The sequence below is a fragment of the Eleginops maclovinus genome, chromosome 1 (assembly GCF_036324505.1).
Source record: "Eleginops maclovinus isolate JMC-PN-2008 ecotype Puerto Natales chromosome 1, JC_Emac_rtc_rv5, whole genome shotgun sequence".
Classification (NCBI taxonomy): domain Eukaryota; kingdom Metazoa; phylum Chordata; class Actinopteri; order Perciformes; family Eleginopidae; genus Eleginops; species Eleginops maclovinus.
The window spans coordinates 23,296,796-23,314,135 of NC_086349.1; the positions used below are offsets into that span (position 1 = coordinate 23,296,796).

General features: G+C 39.8%; 1 protein-coding gene across 8 annotated transcripts; it reads left to right on the forward strand.

Moving 5' to 3' along the window:
- Positions 1 to 202: 202 nt before the first annotated feature.
- On the forward strand, positions 203 to 16,992 carry LOC134863114 (natural resistance-associated macrophage protein 2-like). Of its 8 annotated transcripts, none has more exons than XR_010165618.1 (18): positions 203 to 521; positions 2,082 to 2,171; positions 3,781 to 3,932; positions 4,381 to 4,503; positions 6,242 to 6,361; positions 6,933 to 7,039; positions 9,377 to 9,447; positions 9,529 to 9,596; positions 9,715 to 9,870; positions 10,128 to 10,286; positions 10,373 to 10,459; positions 10,829 to 10,948; positions 11,533 to 11,682; positions 12,026 to 12,099; positions 12,183 to 12,336; positions 12,930 to 14,909; positions 15,133 to 15,189; positions 15,773 to 16,992. XR_010165618.1 is itself a non-coding variant. In XM_063881428.1 (17 exons), the coding sequence occupies exons 1-16, from the start codon at positions 482 to 484 to the stop codon at positions 13,035 to 13,037; spliced, it is 1,779 nt and encodes a 592-aa protein (XP_063737498.1). In that variant the 5' UTR covers positions 203 to 481; the 3' UTR covers positions 13,038 to 13,063; positions 15,773 to 16,992. The 8 variants fall into 8 exon arrangements, 2 of the variants coding, with proteins under 2 accessions (XP_063737498.1, XP_063737488.1); XR_010165619.1 differs by having other exon boundaries at positions 15,162 to 15,189; XR_010165621.1 differs by having other exon boundaries at positions 12,930 to 13,063; positions 15,162 to 15,189.
- The last annotated feature ends 348 nt before the right edge of the window (positions 16,993 to 17,340 follow it).

Genomic DNA, 17,340 nt, shown 5'->3' on the forward strand with positions numbered 1-17,340 from the left:
ATTTTTTATATGATTGTTCATCTTTCAAAAATATAGAAACATATATTATACACCATATATTTAGTATATAAATACAAACTTGCCGCAAAACAAATGATATTGAATGTAGAGTTAATTCTAAATGTGTGTTTTATTTTGAAATCTGCACCTCCTCAGTGAACCTCGTTTCCGGCTGATCCAGGACCAGCGTAGCCTGTGAAATCGGGGTCATGTCACTTCAAGACAACTTGTGAAACGTGCAGGTGTGTGTGTGTTCTCAGGTGTGTGTTTGCGTGTTTTCAGGTAGTTTCCTCCCCCGCCTCCCTCCTTCCTTACCTGTACGGTGAGTCTGCTCCTCACACGGGACGGACGATGTCTAACCTACCGGTCTGCTCCACATGAACACCTGGAAACCACCGAGGGGAACAGCATGAATCACATTACACCGGAGAGTAGTTTCGTCTGAAGTTCTAGAAGATTTTTACAGATTAAAAGCACGGAAATGACTCAAAGGAGGAAGGTGTTTTCCTCTCTGCGGTCAGGTAAGTCAGTTTGATAAAATGTGGCGGTACTACTTTTTTCCTGAAGCAAACTAAAGTGGAGTTAAAAGTTCAAAGTAATGTACTAAGCCTCTTGTTCCTCGCCATATTAAAAATAAAAGTTGCTCTGAATTCCTTAAAGGAAGAAAATACTTGTAGTGAGTTTAATACTTCAGTCCTGGATCTTTTCATAACTCCTACGTATACATTAAAGCCACACAAAATCACTTTTACACTCAATGCTAGGGGGTTTCAATGTAATGGTGTCAATGATAAGCGAACCACATTGTTTGTAATGCATTTATTGCATCCTACACTTCATACAGCAGAAATGACCCATTGGGAACCAGGGAAATAGCATATATCTGCCCCATAGGACAAACCTAACAAAATAGCTAAATCATAATTAAAATAACAGTAAAAACTGCAATTAGGAAGTCTGGATTCTGCTATAATATGATACATGGTTTCATGCTGTTATGGTGTACACGTTGTGGTTTAAATGACTTCAATCGGGACATTTTATACTTAAGTCTGTGTTTTAGTGCTTGCTTATTATAGACTAATAGGAGTTGAGGTTTAGCTTCCAGGATTGAAAAAATACACCCTTGCTTGAGTTATGCTATATCAATTAACACATCCAAAATATGAATACAAAGTTAACAAGCAAACGGTAAAGGTCAAGTACACATTTAAGGGACTTGTTATTCATTTGTAATGTTACTTTCTACTACTCCGCTAGTTTTCCGAACAAAGTTGTACTTTTTGCTCTTAAATGATACATCCACTTTTTATTTTACCTTTAAAAAAGGTCTGATAAATTTTGTTTGAATCATTGTTTTCAGTCTAAAGGGGTCACCTTTTCCGATGTAAACTTTTACCATGTCCTCTGATATATTTATGACGGTTTCATAGGGTGACAAAGTTCATATTGAGCTCATCTTGCTTAACAGGATCCATCATTTCCTGAGGTGTAATCTAACGTCCCTATAAAAATCTCACAGGAGTCACTTTTCTGCTGAGACTAGATTACACTCGGATGGCAGAGAAAGAAGTACTCAGAATATGACTTGATTAAAAGTGGACTTACTTTGTACAGGTTCTGCATTTTGTAAAAGTTTTATCATCAAAATATAAAGTAAAGTAAAAGTACTCATTAGGCAGGATTAGCTCATTTGAAAAAATGTATGTACTGGTACTGTAATTCTTAAAAATACATCGTATTTTATTAGTTATTCAAACTTATATTAGGCTGTTCAATAATAATATAAACATTGCACATCCTTTTTCTGTAAATTGTTGTATAAAATAAAATACTTAAGTAAAGAAAAAGTACCTCAATTTGTATTTATGTGCAGTATGTGAGTATACAGTCATGCTCATACAAGTTATCTCTCACACAACACCAAAGATTAGCTGTTGCAGAGGGGAAATACTTTCTGACAACGACCGACATTAAAACTTAACTTTGCAAAGAGCTGAAAGCGACCACAACAATAATGAGTTGGTTTTGTGTGCTCTGTGCTCATTATAATCTCAGTTTAATAACCTGTTTGCCTGCAGGGAGAGACCGTCCTCCGGAGGATATCCACATCTTCTGTCTTCCTCCCATTGTTCCCACAGACCAGGAGCCAGCTCAGAACGGAGGACAAGGTGAGGATGTTTTGTTTGTCCACACTGTCTTTGTTTTTGTTGTGTGCCTGGACACTAAAGCATCATGCTCTTTATTTTTCAGTTAAGGAGGAAATATTCTGCCCATTTCAGGTTCATATTTGTATTTTTTTCCTCTACTGGGACATGTTTACATGTTTACAGCACCTCTTTTCACCCTCTGTCTGAAACCAGAGCCCAGTGTGCTCTGATTGGTTAGCTGGTCGGCTCTGTTGTGATTGGTCAACCGTTTAAAGATGTCTCGCCACTAGCCTATAACGTGTTGTGTTGGAGAGCTGGCCAATAGAAGCGCAAGTGTTACATGGTGATGTCACTATATTTTGGAAGTTAACAAATTAGTCCAATGGAGATATTTCAGGCGGGGTGGGGGGGGGGGGGGGGGGAGTGAGATACTCCCTTTGGATGGACGTTGGGATTTTAGCCTTTGCAGACGATTCACATGCAGATAAACCTATACAACACACTACAGGGAAGGGAACACCCCAAAAAGCAAAATAGGGCCTCTTTCAGGCGACACGTCCCACTTTTGTCCGGACTGAAATCTCAGATCTATCTTTAACTCTCTGATGTTTTGCCATGACATTATGTACAGATAGTCCCAAGAACCAGAGGTTGAATCCTGGTGACCTTAAAGCTGTTGAAAGTTTTACCTTGACATCCTCTTGGCAATTAAGTTTTATTTACAGGAAGCCTGTATAACGCGCATTTACAACTCAGAGGCAATTTGGAGTGTTTTACACAGGAAAATAAAGGCATCAGAAGGACGTTTAAAATGCTGGGATCAGCAAACATTAAGGAGACCTCGAGGGGCAAACGAGTGTTTTGTGTTAGCTCAGCTTTCAATACAATGCAACCATACTTGTTTGTCCAGAAGTTAAATTACAGGTAATTCAATCCCTATAGTATTTGATTGTTCTTTTCATTCAACAAAGAACAAAATGCATAGATGATTAACGTGTTAAACTTCAGCATGTTTAAATGCATGGACTTTTTGCCAAAGCTGACAGCCTCGCATGTCATTTTAGTTAAGTTACTTACTGGAACATTTGAGTTATTTATGCTTACTGCTTATTCTGTATGTTACTCTGTACATAACTTTGCATTTCACTGGTATTTGCACCTTTGGTTACATGCTAAACTGCATTTTGTGCAATGACAACAAAGTTTAATGTTATCTTATTTCTAATGAATGACATATACTAATAAGTACATTAACTCTAGAACTGTTGAAACAACATTCAAAGCTTCACATATACGTAAATTGTATTTCAAGAAGGCTTTATCTATGTTTTGATTACCTCATTTTTCTCTGTCATCATCATCTAACCTGAGCTTTACAGGATCATTTTTTGCTTGAAAAAAATATTCAGCCTCCTCAGACCGGAGGTGTTCTTGCCCCCCCGACACCTTTCAGCGTTAAAAAGTGTTTACAAGAATACATTTTCTGCTGATTGACAGAAGCTGCCTCTTTAGGATGCAGGGGCCGTCATCAACTGCGTCCCTGTGTTGGAGTCATTTACTGTGGATATGTGTGTGTAACCTGCAGTGTATGATTTGTGATGTGCAGTTTTTGTTTTCTGTCTTATTTCAGCCGGGGATATGGAGGGAGAGAAATCAGTGATCCAGACGACGCACACACACAGAGGGTCCACCCCCTCGGTCTTCCCCCAGAAACCGAATAGTGAACCGGTTTCTAGTACCTACTTTGAACAAAAGGTCCCTGTTCCCGAGGAGGACAGCGAGGTAAATCCATGAGACGTAGCAAATGAAAAAACACGGAAAGAAAGAAAAATACTTTGAGGGATTTAAAGAATGTTTTCACTACATTTATAAGCCTAACACATGCAAGCAAGTATGTACTGTTTGATGTTGTCAGGGTAAAAAAGTACTCAATTCATTACAATTTGGGGTACTTGTACTTCTGCTCCAACACATTTCATGGGCTCATATTATACTGCATTACTTTTATTCAAGCTTCAGTTACTACTACTGTTACAGATGTATAATATGAGTTGTATCCATTACATGTTATCATACATGTAATATACATTTAGCTGCAGTGGGCCCAGAATCAATACTTCTTGTTTTATTGCAGGTCTTTTACTTTTAACATACAATGAAAACACTGCTCTATAGCTACTTTCCTTGAGTTAAGATTTGATTGCTTCCTCTTTTTTTCTGTGGCCTGCAGAAGTGTTTCAGTTTCAGGAAGCTCTGGGCCTTCACGGGGCCGGGTTTCCTGATGAGTATCGCGTACCTGGACCCCGGGAACATCGAGTCTGACCTGCAGTCTGGAGCTAAAGCTGGCTTTAAGGTACCTATCATCATGTTTAGACCACAACAACACTGTCTGCGTCTTTTGAGAGAAACGCTTTTTTTGAATAGATTTGAAAGTATGAATCAAGTAGGAATTTTAGGAAGATACAAATTTTGATTCTTACATTAATCAATTATTCCCTCACCACTAACTTTTGTTGTCCTACACCCAGTCACATACTGTTATTACAGTCATCAAATTTAGACCAGAAGTGATTGAGAAGTGAAAATCATCTTTAATGTTGTTAGCTTTTTATTACACACGAAGAAAATAGGAAGAATAAAGAGGGAAAATATATTATAAGCTGCTTAAAGTAAGGCAAGGCAGGTTTATTTATGTAGCACCTTTCAACACAAAGTGCTTTACGAAAATTAAAAACATTAAGGACGTTCAGAAATATTGCAGCGGAAACACTTAATATTATAGCATTTAGAAATAGTCATTAAAAAGCACAGAGAAACAAAAAACAAGCCAATTTATAAAATACGTGAATAAAAATGACAGTGTGTGTATCCAAACTTGTCAGATAACAATAGGAGTCATCAAGGTAAAAAAAGGAACACCTTTTATAACAGTTCGTCGTCATTGCCAAACAGGCAGCTTCCCTCTCACTCTTTTGTCTTCAGTCATTTAAAAACTGATACCATTCACACTGATTCATTGCCGGGTCACTTCCATTCCCTATCAGGTTTGCTCGACATTCAAAGTCTCTCACTACTGCAGGTCAAAGTTTACCACAGGTGAACTTTGTCCTCTTGAGCTGGGAACACATTCCTGAATAAAATTACAGCTTTAAATAAAGTGATTGAGAGGCGGAGTGAGTATTCACAGAGAGTGACCGAGCCCTCAGCCTGACCCAAGATCCAATTCTTATCAAGTTTCGGTACACTTAAAGCGGAATGTATTGATCAAAAACTCACTTAAATACTTAATGTCCCAACATTATTCGGACAAAATTCAGACATTTATATTAGAAACTATTTTGGAGGATTTTATTCACCCATAGTGGTCAGACAAAACAAAACAAGTTAACAAGGAAACTTAATCAGATAATACCTGGTGTTTAAGTCGGTATTAAAGTGTTATATTGCAGTTTTATCAAGATGATGCAAGAATAAAACATCACTTCCTTTACAGTGTTTCGACTTTAGGAGCGTGTTGCAGAAGGGGAAGTGGATGCAGATGGTACGGCATCAACACCGAGCTTAAATGGTTCAGTGTTTTTTTGAGAAAAAGAAAATCAAATTGTAAAAAAAACAATATGGAAAGATATTTTTCAACATGTCGAGAATATTTGAGAACGTGTTAACAAATTATTATACAAATTATAAGACATTGAGGTTTAACAGATACTCTTAAAGTGTGGTTTCGGTGTTTACACATTGTAGCAACACCTCCAGAACAGGACATGAACACGTCTTTCTTCACATGTCTCTTTTTCGCCCTATTTTCAGCTGGCAATCAGCTAAACAGCAATGACCATGCTGTATCAAACATTAACTATATCGTTTAAAACGACAAAATAGCAGGTGGGGAATGGCACATATCTGAAATGACAGGAGAAGTTAATGACTGGAAAACAATTCTTGAATAAATGTTAAATCAAATTTGCTAAATAAATGCGCAAACCAGATTTCCCCCCCCAGGTTTACAAGGAAGGTTTTAAATCCACAAACTTGTGAATTATTTCTAACCTCATTTCACAGATTAACAGCTGTCTGTTCCCTCCTGTCAGCTCCTCTGGGTGCTGCTGGCGGCCACCATCATCGGCCTGCTGCTGCAGCGGCTTGGCGCTCGACTCGGCGTCGTCACCGGGATGCACCTGGCCGAAGTCTGCAACCAGCAGTACCGCACGGTGAGAGATCAGCGGTTTGCATCATATCTACAGTGCCTTGCATTCTCCAAAACTTGATGTGATGCACAGAAATGATCAGGCTCTTAGCAGAAGTGATCTTGGTTTAATGAAAAGGCCTGAACGTGTGACCAGCTTAAGCTCTATTCATCTTTTTTAATGTAGACACACAACACTTATTGCACGTATGTCCTCCCTGGGAGAGTTATCCTCCTGAGTGCTCTCCCCGAGGTTTCTCGGGGTGTTGGGACAGCGGGTGTGCTATGCACACTGTAACAAATGGGACAATTACAGCTATAAAAAGTAAATGCAGTATAAAGTAAAAACTAAGTAAATAGTATCTAAATATAAACATAATAACAAAGTCTGAAAACATAAAGCTGTGCAATACCTGCACTATTCAGACCTTTATGGCTTTTGACTGCTTCCGTTTTGCCTTTCCTTCTTTGACAGTAATGTATATTTGAATTTCCAGCTATTCCTTCTGAAACAAAATTAAATGCCTTCTCACTCTGTAGTAATCTCCTGTTAGCTTGAATACTGAATAATATCTCATGTTGCTCTCCTGTGTCAGGTCCCTCGTATCATCCTGTGGTTGATGGTGGAGATCGCCATCATCGGCTCCGACATGCAGGAGGTGATCGGCTGCGCCATCGCCTTCAATCTCCTCTCCTCCGGCAGGTGACCAGAACACACACTTCGTTATATTCATCACTGGGATGGCGCTGGAGAAGTATAGAGATCCTTCAGTCCAAAAGACGTTGTAAAAAAACTCTCTGGTGCAAGTACAAATTCTGCGTTTAAAATGTTAAAGCTTGATAAGGTGGGCAGTAGGATGCTCAAATGGCGTTTCTAACTCTTAAAAACAGCCTTAAAAAATAACTAAGGGTCGCACTTCGACAGAATACTGATTTGCAAGCAATGCTGTGAACCTTTGAATAATCTGTGTACCACTGTTTTTATTTACTTACACATATAACTGTATATACTGAGCTGTGGTTGTGTATGTTTGAACTACATTTCTACATGATTTTGTCATTTGTGATTTAAATATTTGCAAATGTCCTTTAAACCATAGCTGACTTCTTATTTATAAAAGTGAAAATTGTAAAGTTACCAATCAAGCCAACGAACTGATAAATGAACTACTCGTTTCAGCTGCTTAAACTTTGGGACGTTTTTTATTTATTTATAAAGTAACTAAAGTTAAGGTAAATCTTGAGAAGTCAAAAGTAAAATATTTCCCTCTGAGATCGAGAGAAATGTCAGGAAAGACTCATTACAACTAAAAGCTTTACAATGCTTACTAAATGTACTTAGTTACAGTGGGGCAAAAAAGTATGTAGTCAGCCACCAATTGTGCAAGTTCTCCCATTTAAAAAGATGAGAGAGGCCTGTAATTTTTATCATAGGTATACCTCAACTATGAGAGACAGAATGAGAAAAGAAAATCCAGGAAATCACATTGTAGGATTTTTAATGAATTAATTGGTAAATTCCTCGGTAAAATAAGTATTTGGTCACCTACAAACAAGCAAGATTTCTGGCTCTCACAGACCTGTAACTTCTTCTTTAAGAGGCTCCTCTGTCCTCCACTCGTTACCTGTATTAATGGCACCTTTTTGAACTCGTTATCAGTATAAAAGACACCTGTCCACAACCTCAAACAGTCATACTCCAAACTCCACTATGGCCAAGACCAAAGAGCTGTCAAAGGAGACCAGAGACAACATTGTAGACCTGCACCAGGCTGGGAAAACTGAATCTGCAATAGGTAAGCAGCTTGGTGTGAAGAAATCAACTGTGGGAGCAATTATTAGAAAATGGAACACATACAAGACCACTGCTAATCTCCCTCGATCTGGGGCTCCACGCAAGATCTCACCCCGTGGGGTCAAAATGATCACAAGAACGGTGAGCAAAAATCCCAGAACCACACGGGGGGACCTAGTGAATGACCTGCAGAGAGCTGGGACCAAAGTAACAGAGGCTACCATCAGTAACACACTACGCCGCCAGGGACTTAAATCCTGCAGTTCCAGACGTGTCCCCCTGCTTAAGCCAGTACATGTCCAGGCCCGTCTGAAGTTTGCTAGAGGGCATTTGGATGATCCAGAAGAGGATTGGGAGAATGTCATATGGTCAGATGAAACCAAAATAGAACATTTTGGTAAAAACTCAACTCGTCGTGTTTGGAGGAGAAAGAATGCAGAGTTGCATCCAAAGAACACCATACCTACTGTGAAGCATGGGGGTGGAAACATCATGCTTTGGGGCTGTTTTTCTGCAAAGGGACCAGGAAGACTGATCCGTGTAAAGGAAAGAATGAATGGGGCCATGTATCGTGAGATTTTGAGTGAAAACCTCCTTCCATCAGCAAGGGCACTGAAGATGAAGCGTGGCTGGGTCTTTCAGCATGACAATGATCCCAAACACACCGCCAGGGCAACGAAGGAGTGGCTTCGTAAGAAGCATTTCAAGGTCCTGGAGTGGCCTAGCCAGTCTCCAGATCTCAACCCCATAGAAAATCTTTGGAGGGAGTTGAAAGTCCGTGTTGCCCAGCGACAGCCCCAAAACCTCACTGCTTTAGAGGAGATCTGCATGGAGGAATGGGCCAAAATACCAGCAACAGTGTGTGAAAACCTTGTGAAGACTTACAGAAAACGTTTGACCTCTGTCATTGCCAACAAAGGGTATATAACAAAGTATTGAGATGAACTTTTGTTATTGACCAAATACTTATTTTCCACAATCATTGGAAAATAAATTCTTTAAAAATCCTACAATGTGATTTCCTGGATTTATTTTTCTCATTCTGTCTCTCATAGTTGAGGTATACCTATGATAAAAATTACAGGCCTCTCTCATCTTTTTAAATGGGAGAACTTGCACAATTGGTGGCTGACTAAATACTTTTTTGCCCCACTGTACATACCTTCACTGTTTAGTGCTTTAAAATGGCTTTATAACACTTTAATGCTGCTTATTTCCAATGTGTGTGTGTTTGTCCACCGTTAGGATCCCGTTGTGGGGAGGCGTTCTCATCACCATTACCGACACGTTCGTCTTCCTCTTCTTGGACAAATACGGTTTGTTGTGGTCGTGCTCTCACGGTAAAATATGTTGCTAAAACAAGAATAAATTAAACCTCCTCATTTCTGTTTCTGCAGGCCTCAGGAAGTTGGAGGCCTTCTTCGGTTTGCTCATCACCGTCATGGCCATCACCTTCGGATATGAGGTAAAACATTTGCATATCTGCAGACAGTTTGTTTTACGACATCTGAATTAGTTTCTTCATGGTTGATTTGTAATTTGCATCTCAGAAACATCTGCCCACTGCTCTCTCTCTCTGCCAGTATGTGATGGTGAGTCCGGATCAAGGCCAGCTGCTGAAGGGGATGTTCGTGCCGTCCTGCAAGGGCTGCGGCCCGGTTCAGATGACTCAGGCCGTCGGCATCGTGGGAGCCGTCATCATGCCTCACAACATCTACCTCCACTCTGCTCTGGTCAAGGTGAGATCAAGGGCTTGATACGTCAGGGGCAGCTATCGGAAGGTCGGTGGTTTAATCCCCAGCTCCTGCAGTCAAAATGCAAACTTGTCAAAGTGTCCTAGCTCAGAAAACTCGAGGGTGTGTGTGGATGTATGAATATTGAAATGTGTCATTGACAAGCTCCTCGATCTGTGACAAAGAAAAGTGGTTTTTAAATTCTCTTAAAATGTTGTTCTTTTATTCTCCTGTGTGTAACTTGCGTCCAAATGTCCTCTCAGTCTCGAGAAGTGGATCGGTCGAACAAGAAAGAACTAAAGGAGGCCAACAAATACTTCTTCATTGAGTCGACCGTCGCGCTCTTCATCTCCTTCCTCATCAACGTGTTTGTGGTGGCCGTGTTCGCCGAGGCCTTCTATGAGCGCACAAACGAGGAGGTGGTGAGTATCTCTGCAGCTGCTCTTAAAATGTATAAAGAAGGACACTTTAAATTCACGTGTAATCTTTGCGTATTTATTTATTCCAGTACAACATCTGCAATCACACAGGAAGTCCTCCCTCGCATGTCTTCCCTCTGAACAATGAGACTCTGCAGGTGAACCTCTATAAAGGGGTAAGTTAAAGTTTGGTTGATTGATTGGTTATCAATTTAATGAATTTAAATTCCAGGTATTAAGAGTTTCTCATGCATGATACATCTTTGAATGTACAAAGTAAGCAGCAGATAATGTATATAAAACAAGAAGATCTCCACCTTCACCAGCTGCATCATTAAAGTCATGCACATATAAATTCACCAATATTTCAAATACTATAAAGTCATATATTTTTCTAAGTAGAGTACCTGCCTAAACAATGAGCCAAAAGGTGACCTAATGCTGCGTATGACATTATACAAAAATGATGTCCTCCCCCTCTGCTGTTTATCGAAGCGCTCTGAGACTTTGCTTGTTTTCAGCTCTCTGTTTTTGTGTTTTTTCAGGGAGTGTTGCTCGGCTGTTTCTTTGGCCCGGCAGCGCTCTACATCTGGGCCGTGGGGATCCTTGCAGCTGGTCAGAGCTCCACCATGACGGGAACGTACTCCGGCCAGTTTGTCATGGAGGTCTGTGAAGGAGGGAGGAATCAGGCGTGCTCAAACACACACACACGTAGCACAACATGTCCGCCCTGTCTTATAGCTCATAGTTTTTATGATTCCTGCTCTAGTTGAGGCTTAGGTTTTGAAGCTTTACATAAAAAACAGGTTTTATTAGTTTAAAGGGGCCCTATTGTGCTAATTTTCAGTTTCATATTAGTATTTTGTGTCTCTTCTCTTTTCACCCTCCGTCTGAAACCAGAGCCCAGTCTGCTCTGATTGGTCAGCTGGTCCTCTCTGCTGTGATATGTCAACAGCTTAGATAGACGTCCCACCCCTTAGCCGTAAAATGTGTTGGAGCGCTAGCCAATAGAAGTGCAAGTGTTAGATAGTGATGTCACGATGTTAGAGAGGTAAACAAAGAAATCCAATCGAGGTGTTTCAGGCAGGAGGTAACATTTGGATTTTAGCCTTTGCAGACCATTTACATGCACACAATCCTATAGAACACACCACAGGAAAGGGAGAAGCTCAAAAATCATAATAGGGCCTCATCACAGGATAGTGTCTTGGTGTAAATGTCGCTGACGGATGTGTTTTTCTGCCTTCAGGGTTTCTTGAACCTGCGCTGGTCGCGTTTCGCACGGGTGTTTTTGACCCGGTCCATCGCCATCACCCCCACCCTGCTGGTGGCCATCTTCCAGGACGTGCAGGACCTGACGGGCATGAACGACTTCCTGAACGTGCTGCAGAGCATGCAGGTAAGAGCGGAGTGGAAACTGATTCAATGGCACCGTCTTCAACATCTCTCCAGCATCGCCTGCTGCATGTTCAAGTATCTTTCCTTTTTAAATCATCTTCTTATCTCATAGCACTTTATCTGTGAAGTGTTTTTCAATTATGCTGATAACCGGAAGAACACCAAAGGAGGACATTAGTGTGATTCAAATGTAAAGGCATTAGAGTTTCATTTGTTATTGAATTCAAACCATTCAAGAACCTGCATTAAAGGAAAGCAATGAATTAAATAATAAATTGTCATACACTTCAGTTTGACAAAGCAGAAAATATTTGGTGACCTAAGTTTTCATTCTTCTCTCACAGCTGCCATTCGCCCTCATCCCCATCCTCACCTTCACCAGTCTGCCATCTCTCATGAATGAGTTTGCCAATGGATTGTGAGTTCATCTGCATCTTAAACACTGACAATAAAATGATAATCGTTCCTGATTTAAACTCACTCGTTCTCTCTTTCCTGCAGAGTGTATAAGATCGGAGGAGGCCTGGTGATCTTGGTGGTGTGTGCCATCAACATGTACTTCGTGGTGGTCTACGTGACGGAGCTGAACAGTGTGTGGCTGTATGTGCTGGCTGCCTTCCTCTCCATAGCATACCTGACATTTGTGGGATATTTGGTAGGTAACACAAGAGCAGCGGATCTAAGCTGAGCCTTTGAGAAACCTGAAACTGCTTCAGTAGCCAAATATTCAACAGGAAGTAATGTCCGGAAGGGTCTAAAAACACTGTTTTACATCTTATTTATTCATGGTAACTAGGTTAGAAAATTGACGTTGAGCTAAAAAAAAGTGTCAGTAAGTTTAGAGTTATTTATCCATAACATTTTGATCATCGATTAATACTTTTCAAATCATTTAAAAGCAACACTACCGAATCATATCCTGCTTTCAGTCCCTCAAAGGTCATCATTTGTTGTCTCCTAAAATGAATACAATTGGTTTTCAGACATTATTGATGGTCAAAAACCGCTTTGGAGAAACAAAACTTTAGACCATGTTCTGACATTTTATGGAGCAAACAATTCATTGAAAAACAAAAAGCTTCTATGATGTGTAGAGTCATTGTGACTTATAGCACCCCTAATATGCACATATATAACATCTTATGAATGAGGTGTATAAACATATCATTATTATAATATATTCCCTGATCTTTGTCCGATTGATGGACTGATATTATGATAACGTGTGTGTTTGGGTGTGTGCTGCAGGTGTGGCTGTGTTTGATCGCTCTCGGAGTCTCCTGGCTGGATCCGAGCACCAGAACAGGGACTGACACGAGGATCCTGATGGAGCAGCAGCCAGAGTTTGACTCCTGAATCACATGAGGATGTTTATATAAAAGGTGCAGCTGTGAGCAACCAGACTGATATGTCACTGTTTTGTCTTACAAAACATTTAGTCTTCTTAAATGCCTGTTTATTTATAATTGAACTAGAAAGGTATTTTTAATTGGAATAGATATTTCAATTTAGTATTCGTAAATGTTTAGTCAAACTCCAATTAGTTTTGCAAAATCGACAGCTTTAAATGTGTTAAAGCAGAGTTATTGTTACGGCGGTTAAGAGCACAGATAGTTAAAACTACGTATGGCCCGGGGTAAAGCAAGTACCTCCATACCTCACTTTCTCATATTATATCACCTCACCACTCTGCAGGTTTAGTGGCGTCATTTTGTCGTTCTCTAAACATCGAAATGAAAGAACCAAATGAAGATGCAATAAATAAATGTATGTAAATGATCCAAATTGAAAAAAAGAGAAAGCATAAAGTAATGCATGAAATAAATCTTGACACTTTTTTAAACAATATGTCTCCTTAAACAAAACATAGCAAATACAAACAGCATCAGACATTAATTTACTGGTTTATTTGATAAGGACCAAGCACATTATTAGAAAAGTGTAAAAACTTAAAGATGAAAACATGCTAAAGTCAGCAGAAATGCTTGTTCACATCTACAGTCCTTAGGTACGTAACAAAAACAGAAGCATATGAAGTGAAAATATACATAAACACATACACAACACATGAGTAGAAAATACAGCATGCATTGTGTAAGATGTCAGGTTAAAAGGAATCACAGTTGTGGTTTTCCTTAAGCTATTGTTTAGGCATCTCATTTTACAATATTTAAAAACGACATTTGAGAGTTTGTGCAAGTTAAATTAAGGATGTTTTAAGTCCTTTCGAAAACCACATCAGCGGCCAGCTTTTTCTTTAGTACTTCCCAGCATTATATACATTAAATTCCTAATGATGTAATTCATTCAACTAATCTGAACTGGACCCAGAAAACCAACCTACTGTTATAAAACTCCAATTTTTGTTTATTTTTAAGTTTAGCAGGCACATACTAAGAGGCCCTAATAAAATTGAAAGTGAAATGCCCTCTGAGGCCTTTCTAGAGGAAGCAGAAACCCATGTTGTTTAAAGTGTAATTTCTCTTTTGGCCACCGGGCGGCAGTGCAGACCCTCCTCAGTTCCTTTACATGCCTCCCCACCAGAGCTGAACAACATAACACATTTAATGACACGGTGTGTTACATCACACACTATGTTGTTATGGCTGCACAGAAACAGCGTGATTCTTTCAAAAGAAAATCAGAGAAATGGAATCAAATGAGTGTCAGTGAGTTGCCTGTTACACTGCTGTGCATTCAGATGAGTGTGACATGCCTGTGGTGGGGATGGTATGTCTGAAGAGTTGCAACTATTGTGTAACTGCAAGCAAACACGGCTGGTTTCAGTGTTGCTTGAATTCCTTTCCTAAAGTGCTTCGGCATTTTGCAAGCAGAGGACAGGCGGATGGACAGGTTTTTCTTTGCATTGTGGCGGGGAACTTTTTTTTTTCCTGTCATGGAGGCAGAGTTATGTAAGAGAGTCTTCCCACCGCCCCTCTGTGTTTTTGTTTTTCTCAATGAGCCAAATGTCTCCCTGCCTAGGCCTCACAGCCTGTCCAGTAGGCCCCTTTCCTGGAAACATAGCCTAGCAGAGGCCACTCAGGGGCAGGCCCGCGAGGTGGGAGTGTGGGGGAGGAGGGGAGGGAGGCCTCTTCCAGCAAATCACATGGTTTTAGCCCCTACAGTCCCAGCCCTACATGAGGCTCAGATGCTGCAAGCACATTTCAACAGCTAGTTTGTCATCAACGTGATTGGATGTAGCTAATGCATGGCAGAGTGCATGAGGCTGTAAGTAGACCCCGTGGATTCCCAGGTGTGAAATGTAGAAATAGAACCACAACTTGTGTGTGTGTGTGTGTGTGTGTGTGTGTGTGTGTGTGTGTGTGTGTGTGTGTGTGTGTGTGTGTGTGTGTGTGTGTGTGTGTGTGTGTGTGTGTGTGTGTGTGTGTGTGTGTGTGTGTGTGTGTGTGTGTGTGTGTGTGTGTGTGTGTGTGTGAAAGGTTAATGTTAGTTTTTTTTTCCTGTTTCCATACATCACAGATTTGATCGCTGCTGTATGAATTAAACGGTTTGTACAGAATATTTTGTCCTTAAGATTGAAAGATGAAAAGAGTTATTTTATCAGTGTTTTTTTTGTATGTTTGCTTATGTTGACGTGTTTACTCGCTGATTTATCTTGCAAAAACGTCATCCTTGCTGCATGTGTTTTAGCAGAAAGCCCCATGTTGTTTTATTGCTGCGGCTTGCAGTACGGACTGATTTAATGGGTTGCAATTATAAAAAATCATTAAATGCGCTATTGAATTGTAAACAAGCAGGTCCCACTGAACAAACACAATAAACCACAACATGGAAATACAGGACCTGTATATCAGGGTTATTAACAAATAGGTGCATTTCATATCTTTTGCTTCCACTGCAATCGTGATGAATATCAGGTTTGAAATGTGCCACACTCGTGATTCATTTCTAATTCCACCTTTGTTTTGACCTGCTTCGACTTCAGTTCTCTTAACTGATGAGAGATGGATGTTGCTCTAACTTGTACCTGATGTTTGAAGACACATGCTTTTATGTGGTTTTCTCCTTTAACACTCAGCTCAGGGTGTGAAAAACACCAGCTGACCGCCTTTTTCTTTTCTTCTCCTCAGAGGTATGCAACGTTTCAAGAAGTAGAGGGCACCAGAAGTCAGGCACAGATAATGCATTTGAAATTGATTCAGTAAAAAGTGGCATCAGCTGAAGACCGCATGACATTTTCCAGCTGTGGGGGCCATACTTTATTTTGTATATATTTTTATATAGATCTGTCAGTGCTGCCTTAAAATGTCCGACACCAGGAATGCAAACAGCGGGGCCATTCCTGTTTATGTCTTGCACTGTGGCCACTGTGGCCACTGGCAGAGCTTAATGGGCCCACATGTGTTTGGAAAGGGTACACTGACTATTTCAACTCTACTTATTCCTTTATTTACAACTTTATTTAAGTGTTTCTTTGTGTTTTCATCACTAAAGGTCTTATTGATGGATGTTTTACGATCTGCTGTTGCTAAACTCCTCATCAGTTGCTCAGGTGGAGGAAGTACTTAAATCCTTTACTTAAGTAAAAGTAGAAAATGGGCTCAACATATTCCAAGTAAAAGTCCAGAATCCAAGATGTTAAGTGGAGGAAAGAAGTATGATCAGCTAAATGAACGTATCAAAAGAGCATTCATATATTATGTCATGTTTTTTATCACTGACACATACATGTAAACACATTTTAATATTGTAGTTTATTACTGTAATGTGGAGCTGATTTTCGATGATCATAATTGTATTACAGGATTGCATACTATAATATCAGCTCTGCTCCTATTATAAAATGCAGTGCAATTCAACAAATACATTTTATGTGCAAAGGGTAACTCTATGTACAAATGTAACTACTATTTTGAATTCAATACATCAAGTGTAGTAAAAAGAACAATATTTACCTCTGAAATGTAGTGCAAGAGTAAAGTAGCATAAATGGACAAATAAAGTACAATAATGTCAAAATAATTCTAAAGTATAGCGCTTGGGTAAATGTGCTTGGTTACATTCCACCGCTGCTCACAATGCATCAGATTTAATCTGAGGTTTTAAAGGATAAGGAGGCAATGTGTGCTGTAAATAAAAATATCTGGGGACCAACTGGTCGACCACATTGCCAACCATGATGTCAAACCCCCTTCCATTTATTTTAACACGGTAAAACAAATGGGTTTTAGTTCCCACTGTTCAGGGAATCACTACAAAAACATAGTGAAAAGCGATTGCAGCTGATTACAACTTATTTTCATAAAAACAACAGTAAACTGCAATAAAGTATAGTTTTTTTAATGAGTAACAGAGTTGTGTGATACTTGTCTGTATTTTAACATGATGCAACTATTGTGTAATGCGTATGTTACTTAAATCGGCTGTTGCACAAATGAGAGTGATTGACACGACACAGTGGATCCCAGAGAAAAACTCGTTCAGCAGTTTCCAGACAAAAACAGTTCAATTTTTGTGTTGTGTTAATACTTGCAAATAGGCTCTGCATACTATCTAAAAATATTTGTCAGCGACGTTTCAGTGGTAGATCTTAATCAGGCGAAATGTGTGCCAGTAAAAGAAAGTTAAATGAAAGAGAAAATGAAAGGAGTCTGGGTCATTGGTTTCGCTCTGCCCTCTGTTACCCCAGTACAGAGAC

Excerpts from the sequence above, each read along its gene's own strand:
- LOC134863114 (XM_063881428.1), top strand. The coding sequence starts at position 482 with ATGACTCAAAGGAGGAAGGTGTTTTCCTCTCTGCGGTCAG. Across the intron at positions 4,504-6,241 it reads GAGCTAAAGCTGGCTTTAAG|CTCCTCTGGGTGCTGCTGGC; the intron begins GTACCTATCATC and ends CCCTCCTGTCAG. Across the intron at positions 11,683-12,025 it reads ACGTGCTGCAGAGCATGCAG|CTGCCATTCGCCCTCATCCC; the intron begins GTAAGAGCGGAG and ends CTTCTCTCACAG.